The 8,298-nt window shown below is 47.4% G+C and overlaps 1 protein-coding gene across 1 annotated transcript; it reads right to left on the bottom strand.

Moving 5' to 3' along the window:
- Positions 1-401: 401 nt before the first annotated feature.
- Positions 402-2,851, bottom strand: LOC134984591 (gastrula zinc finger protein XlCGF57.1-like). The gene has a single exon (XM_063950141.1). The coding sequence runs from the start codon at positions 2,811-2,813 to the stop codon at positions 1,185-1,187; it is 1,629 nt and encodes a 542-aa protein (XP_063806211.1). The 5' UTR covers positions 2,814-2,851; the 3' UTR covers positions 402-1,184.
- Between the last annotated feature and the right edge of the window lie 5,447 nt (positions 2,852-8,298).

Below are 8,298 nucleotides of genomic sequence, written 5' to 3'. Positions count from 1 at the left end.
TCTCTACCAACTACTACAACTGCTGTCTCCTATTACTACTGCCACCCATCCTGTCACCCACCCCATCTCCTCCTGTCACCTGCCCCATATACCCCACTACTGCCACCCGCCCCATATCCCTCCACTACTGCCACCCACCCCATCTCCCCCACTACTGCCACAGCCCCATCTCCCCCCACCACCCTGTTTCCCCCTGTGCCACCTCCATGCAGCTTGAGGACAAGATTACCCATAGAGACACTGCCTCCAGCAGCCCCCGCTACTAAACTAATGCCATCTACCCTGTGCCACCCAGCGCTGCTTGGGTATATTACCCAATGACCATGACTCCGGTAGCCCCCGCTACAGCACTAGTGCCACCCACCCTCTCTACTCCCCCCCCCCCCCGACATCTCAGCACTGCTTGGGGATTCTTGATACTGCTGGTAACATCTCTACATCGGCAGGTGGAAGTAAGAAATCTGGGCAGTAAGGAGGCAGAAGCTGCTTCTGGTACCATGGACCCTGGTCATGTATTGCTGGGAGAGTCAGTAAGATTATGTAAGAGTCACCATCTCACAGACAGCCGGTGAAGGGAGCAGAGAATGGGTGTTATGTGGCAGGAACGGGCTGGTTAGGTAACAGCCTGGCTGCTGCATTCAGTACAAGCCACAAGTGGTGCAATTCTTTTGCTGGGAGACCCAGGTAGAGGACATTGCAGTAGTCTATGTGTGATGATACAAGTACATGTATGACTATAGGAAGATCTTCTGAGGGAAATAAGTGCTGGAGTCTGGCTATGTTCCTCAGATGAGGATCTAATTGTGGCTGATAACTGATGTCTAAGTGTCACTCCACCATCCAGGACACCAAGATTCCGCACAGGATCAGCATTTTGTAACTCGGAACCCCCAAGCGTATGTCTAGTTGGTTTGCAACGCTATAGCCATGGAGCTCAGCTAGACAACCATTTAGGATTGGTACTGGGTTCTCGGTACCCGGAGCAAAAGACAGGTTATCTGCATAGCAGTGGTAGACAAGGACATGACATCTCTTTGTTTCACCCTGCGGTTACATGTATATTGCAAAAAGCATGGGAGCTAGCATAAGAACCTTGAAGAACATTCCATGGCAATGATCAGTATAATCGAGAAGAATAAAATGATTCCTCACTTGAGTGGTCTATTGTGTGCAACAAGAGCAATTTATTTCTCAGAGTATGGAAATGGCCTCTCACCTGTGTGACTTCCCTGATGTTTAATAAGATTTGATTTGTCTGCAAAACATTTCCCACACTCAGAACATGGAAACGGTTTCTCACCTGTGTGACTTCCCTGATGTTTAATAAGATTTGATTTGTCTGCAAAACATTTCCCACACTCAGAACATGGAAACGGTTTCTCACCTGTGTGACTTCTCTGATGTGTAACAAGACCTGATTTGTCTGCAAAACATTTCCCACACTCAGAACATGGAAACGGTTTCTCACCTGTGTGACTTCTCTGATGTGTAACAAGTTGAGATCTATGTGTAAAGCATTTCCTGCACTCAGGGCAAGAAAATGGCTTCTCACCTGTGTGACTTCTCTGATGTATAACAAGATCTGATTTGTGTGCAAAACATTTCCCACACTCAGAACATGGAAATGGCTTCTCACCTGTGTGTACTCTCTTATGTATTACAAGATGTGATTTACGTGCACAACATTTCCCACACTCAGAGCAAGAAAATGGCTTCTCACCTGTGTGACTTCTTTGATGTATAACAAGTTCTGATTTGTGTGCAAAACATTTTCCACACTCAGAACATGGAAATGCCTTCTCACCTGTGTGACTTTGCTGATGTATAACAAGTTGTGATTTTCGTGTAAAACATTTCCCACACTCAGTGCAAGAAAATGGTTTCTCACCTGTGTGACTTCTGTTGTGTATAACAAGATATGATTTCTGTGCAAAACATTTCCCACACTCAGAACATGGAAATGGCTTCTCACCTGTGTGACTTCTCTGATGTGTAACAAGTTGAGATCTATGTGTAAAACATTTCCTGCACTCAGGGCAAGAAAATGGCTTCTCACCTGTGTGACTTCTCTGATGTCTAACAAGTTGAGAATTCCGGGTAAAACTTTTCCCACACTCAGAGCAAGAAAATAGCCTCTCTCCTGTGTGACTTCTCTGATGTATAACAAGATCTGATTTGCATGCAAAACATTTCCCACACTCAGAGCAAATAAATAGATTCTCACCTGTGTGATGTCTCTGATGTATAACAAGTTGTGATTTCCGTGCAAAACATTTCCCACACTCAGAACATGGAAATGGCTTCTCACCTGTGTGTATTCTCTTATGCATTACATAATGTGATTTACTTGCACAACATTTCCCACACTCAGAGCAAGAAAATGGCTTCTCACCTGTGTGACTTCTGTGATGTATAACAAGCTCTGATTTGTGTGCAAAACATTTCCAACACTCAGAACATGGAAATGCCTTCTCACCTGTGTGACTTTGCTGATGTGTAACAAGTTGTGATTTTTGTGTAAAACATTTCCCACACTCAGAACATGGAAATGGCCTCTTACCTGCCTTACCTGTCTGATGGGTAATAAGCTTTGTGTTCTGTGTAAAACATTTGGCATCTATAGAACAGGGAAATATTGTATCTACTGTCAGAGCTGTAACAGATGCACCAATACCAGAGTGATAAGGAGAACATTTCCCAGGATCAGAGGGATCAGCTGATAGAGCTGGATGTATAATTGGGGTAATGGGATTAGCTCCTGGAGAATCCTGTCTGCTGTCATTATCTTTTATGTCACAATCCAGGGATAACATTAGATGTCCTTCTGAGATATTCCTGCTTGTGTGTCCATCTGCTGGAAATAAAATACATTATGGAAATGTGACATTTTCTGTAACAATATTAATCTTGTAAACAATAGGAGAAGACGACTCTCTGGGACACTTAATTGTAAATGTGTGTGTATAATAAAACATAACTTTTAATGAAGGCTTTATAATATTGTGTCTCAGATGATTATTGTGTCCACCCTCCTGAGAACACTCACAATAACATATGTAATATTATAATAAGACTTAGATATATCTCTCTCTTGTACTGGTAACTAACCATGAAGTATAAATGGAGATGTAGTCACTCGCCAAGTCCTATGTCAGCACCAATGTAAAACAATGGATAGGGAACATATCGTATGAATTGGAGTGTCCCGCCGCCGCCCCGTCCGCCTTACTTACCTCTCCGGGCGTGCTGGTCCTTTCTGCAGTCGTCCTTGCTGGTGGCTCCCGGCGCTCGGTCCGGTGTCTGGGTGGGTGACGTCATCAGGCACTTCCCACCAACCAGACGGTGGTGGGAAGTATAAATTCAGGCGTCAGGCTCTGCATCAGTGCCTGAGTATCATCAGTTCCCCAGAGTGGTGATCACCAGTCCACCGTGCCTCCAGCACCTCTGTGCCTCCAAGCACCTCCGTACCTCCAGCACCTTCGTACCTCAGCACCTCCAAGCACCTCAGCACCTCCGTGCCTCCAAGCACCTTCGTGCCTCCAAGCACCTCCGTGCCGCCAAGCACCTCCGTGCTGCCAAGCACTTCTGTATCTCCTAGCACAGTCGGTGCCTTCCGCGTCCTGTACCTCTAATTTACCGTGTGTCCAGCAAAGATAGGCTTCCGCACCGTGCATTCCAGCCACGGTTACTACTCTCAATCTTCCTGTTCTCCAGCCACGTTCATTATCGTCTGTCTGCTGAGGATTCATCAGCCTTTTCAAGTTCTTGTTTTTCAGGAGATCTTCAATATCCAACACGTGCCTCCTGCCTTCTGTCCGAATCCTGTATGAGGAAAACCAACATTCGGCCATCTCTGCTGCGGACCAGTTGCGGTTCCTCTTCCCGATCTTCGGAAGATACCCCGAGTCCACAACAATCCCAAACCAGGTCAGTGATATGGAGATTCTAGATGAACAATAACATCAGTCATATGAGCTGATAGATCAGAGAAATGTCTCCTAACGTTACTCCTGGAAGCATTGGTAAGGTAGCATTCCTTTATGTGTGTGCTCATATACTGGTAAGCCTGTACATGTGTTACTCACCCTTATATAAGGTATATTGCTACAGCAGAGTAGGTGTGGAACAAGGTACTTTACATGCAATACACCATATGATACACTGCAATCATCATCATCATCTGCTAGGTTATAATCTACTTTTACACACCCATCATCAGTCTCTTACCGCTATACTCTCAATAGTAATAAGGATGATGTGTGTACAGTAAGTATGATACAGAGTATTACAGATCAGGATCTATACAGCTGCCGCCATACTTCTGCTTCTCATACGTGTGCTACTGGCAGCAGTGAATATCTGAGTGAGACCACCTTAGGAAGATATCCAGATTTGGTTCTGAGAACTGCTCTATCTGGATGAAAAATCAGAAAAGAAGGGCGACAATAATGCCCCTAAATCTGAAACTCTTCTAGCTAAAGCAGGTGGTACTCATTATACCAGCTGTCGGGAACCTGGCACTCAGCATACTGGTGCCAGGATCCCGACAGCCAGTAATCCGTAGTACACCCAGCTGAAGCAATAGCCAGTAGAAAGAGATCTTTAGCTGTCAGCCATTTAAGATCCACTTGACTCACTGGTTCAAATGGGGCAACTTGAAGCGTCTTTAGGACAAAACTTAAATCCCAAGGAGCTGTAGGAGGAAGAAAAGGAGGTTGGATGTGACGTATTCCTTGGAAAAAAAGTGCGAACATCCTGTAGGTTAGCAATTTTCTTTTGAAACCAGTCAATGCTGACACCTGAACTCTCAAGGAAGCCACCCGAAGACCTTTGTCCATTCCTGTCTGAGAGAATGCTTGTCAGACGTAGCGGCTCTCGCCAGCGGCCGACCATTGCTAAGCAACAGTCCCGGCGCGTCATGTCCGCCGCGCCTCCTCCTGCTTCCCGCACAGCGCCTGGCAATGCCAGGACACTGTGTGCTCTGAACCGCCAGATCCTTGGCAACGGGGACGCCACAGGCGGACCGCGTTCCCCGTTGCCATACAATTAATCAACCACCTGTCAGCGCTGGGTCGTGCAGCAGGGCAGCTGCACGACATCACCAATTTAGGGTCTCTTCAGCCATTGGTGCAGGTCCCTTTTATATTCTCCATCAGTGCCTCATAGAGACGCTGGTGATAGCTTCTTGTGAGCTGTTCCTGCTCTGGAGTCTTCCCTGTCCCGTGTCTTGAGATCTGGTCAGCCTAGTTTCTGTGGTCCAGGAGTTCAGAAGCCGGTCATTGGAGTCCTCCCAGTCTTCCAGTCGGTTGATACCTGTGTTCGTGGTCTCGGGGTTCCGGTTCAGCTGTGGTTGTTCCCCTTGGTGTTGTGAGAAGCAATTTTTGCCGTGCTTCACGGCTTAGGCCGTGGTATTTGCTCTATATTGTTTCTGGCGTTTTGCGGAGGCTTCCGCTACAGCTGTCCTCCCCGGTACACAACGGTGTTGTGTAGGGTGTGGACAGCATTACCTTTGTTGTCTTTTGTTTTGGCGGCCGCGCCGCACATACATTTTGGTTAGAGTTCCGTAGTAGCCCCTAGCTCTGTGTTTCATTTAGTTAGTGGTCCCCTCTTCTCGCCCCGTCTCAGTGTACGCCTTGTCTCCAATTAAGACTGGGGGGATCGGAGTTGGGCAGACATAATCCGCCCTTCAAACGCGGCTGCCGTGGCCCCAAGAACACATAGTCTTGCAGGCGTGGACTGACCACGCAGGTGGAACAACGGAGTTAGGGTCCTAGGGGTTGCTGCTGAGCTTCACTCTTATGTCAGCATCACGTTCCTGTGCTCGAGGCTTACCCACTTAGTATCTCACGTTCTGAGCACAGAGAACGTAACAATTTTAGGACTCTGGAAACTCTGAAAGACCTAGGGTCAAGCTTCCTGGCACTGCTCCATTGAATATAGGTTTGCATATTCGGTAATAAATGCGAGCCGAAGACAGTTTCCTTCCACTAAGCATTGTTTGAATTACCTGTTGTGAGAATCCTCTTGCTTTCAGGATGGATTTCTCAAGAGCCACGCCGTCAAAGACAGCCGATCCAGGTGCTTGTAATAGCAAGGATCCCAAGACAGTAAATCTGGATGCTGAGGCAGTAGAAATGGAGTATCCACAGACAGGCTCTGCAGATCTGTGTACCAATGTCTTCTGGGCCATGCCGTCTTTCTTTGACTTTCCGAATCCCCCTGGGCAACAGGGCGATTGGTGGAAACACATAGGCCAGATAAAAATCCCATTTCACTGACAGAGCATCCACGAAGGTCTTTGGGATCCTTTGTCTATGAGCCGTATGCGGGAACTTTGTTGTTCTGACCAGAAGCCATGAGGTCTGTCTCTGGAACCCTCCACTTGAATCTGGAAGATCTCTGGGTTTAAAATGTCCGTTCATTTACATGAATGGCTTGTCGACTGAGAAAATCTGCTTTCCAGTTTAGGACTCCCAGAACGAACACTGCAGACAAGGCCGGATGATGAAGTTCTGCCCACCTTAACGTGCTCTTTACCTCCTTCATTGCCTTTTGGCTGTGAGTTCCTCCATGATGATTGAGTTACGCTACTGCCTCCGCATTGTTTGCGCTAATCTGAACCAGTTTTCCTTGAAGTATGTCCTTTGCCTGAGTAAATGCCATATATATCGCCCTAAGTTCCAATATTTTTATCAGCAGGCAACTTTCTTCCTTGGTCCACTGCCCCCGGAAGCACTTTTGTCACACGGCTACCCAGCCCTGAAGATTGGCATCCGCTGTCAGAATCTTCCAATCCGAGATCCAAAAGGGTCGACTTTTGTCCATATGGGATGTCTGTATCCACCAGGATAACGACCTCCGTACTTCCTGAGGGAGGACAATAGTCTGAGTTTTTATAAACTGATGTAGTCCATTCCATCTGGAAAGAATCAGACGTTGAAGGGGCCCTGAGTGGAATTGAGCATATTCCACCATGTCGAACATTGACACCACAGATCCCATCACTCGCATTGCTGCAGGAATGGATACGCTTCAATTGAGTCCTTGTCTGTATTGTGGATATTGAAAAACTCTCTTAAGCCTGGAATCCAGTACAGCCCCCAGTGCGGCATGCATTGAGACGGAACCAGGGATGACTTCGCCCAATTTATGAGCCAGGCGTGGCTTTGTAAACAGGCTATTGTCAAATGCAGATGGCCCTGGAGAAATTCCTGGGAATGAGCCAGGATTAACAGGTCGTTCAGGTATGGGAAAATTGTTAACCCCTGATGACAGAGATAAGCTGCCATCTCCACCATCATTTTGGTAAACACTTTTGTAGCCGTAGCAAGTCCAAATGGTAGGGCCTGAAACTGAAAATGTTGCCGGAGGAGAGCAAACCTGAGATAGTATTCATGGGGCCTAATTCAGACCACATCTACGATCAGGCACACTGACATGTGGGGGAATGCCCGGCACAGGGCTTGCCCACCCCGTATGTCTGGCCCGATCCCCCCCACACACAAGTACAAAAGCATCGCACAGTAGCGATGCTTTTGTACTGGAAGAATAGCTCCCACACTGACATCACGCAGCCGACACCACTGCCTGCCCCCCGCATGGCCCCTAAACGGCGGCCGAACGCCGCCGTCCCACGCCCTCCCACCCAGCGACCGCCTCTGCCTGTCAATCAGGTAGAGGTGATTGCAGGGCTAAGACAGCGTCGGATGTCTACCATGCAGCGGCACACTGCGGCGCAGGCGCAATTCAGACTTGATCGCTCCTGTGTGAACATGCACAGCAGTGATCTGGTCTGATTTAGCCCCATGGGATGGTGTTATAGGTACATACAGGTAAGTATCCTGGATATCCAGGGACACCATAACATCCCCCGGCTCCATGGCCAAGATATTGGAACGTAAAGTCTCCATGTGAAAACAAGGCACCCAAATGTATTTGTTCAGAGCTTTGAGACTGAGAATGGGCCGGTATGACCCATTCGGTTTCTGTACTAGAAACAGGTTGTAATGGAAACCTTGGGGTAAATTTACTAAGATGGAAGTTCTGTTTAAAATAAGATGTTGCCCATAGCAACCAATCAGATTCCAGGTATTATCTTCTAGAAGGTGCTAGATAAATGAGAAGTAGAATCTGATAGGTTGCTATGGGCAACATCCCATCTTAAATAGAACACCCATCTTAGTAAATGTACCCCCTTGTTCCTGCTGCGCAGGAGGAACCGGTACTATCACTCCTGATTGTAGCAACCTCTGACCTGCCTCTTGTAAGGCCCTGGCCTTTGTTTCTACTGAAGACGGG

This window comes from Pseudophryne corroboree (assembly GCF_028390025.1).
Source record: "Pseudophryne corroboree isolate aPseCor3 chromosome 3 unlocalized genomic scaffold, aPseCor3.hap2 SUPER_3_unloc_69, whole genome shotgun sequence".
Classification (NCBI taxonomy): domain Eukaryota; kingdom Metazoa; phylum Chordata; class Amphibia; order Anura; family Myobatrachidae; genus Pseudophryne; species Pseudophryne corroboree.
The sequence above is the reverse complement of the archived record's forward strand: the minus strand, read 5'-3'. Positions and strand labels throughout refer to the sequence as shown.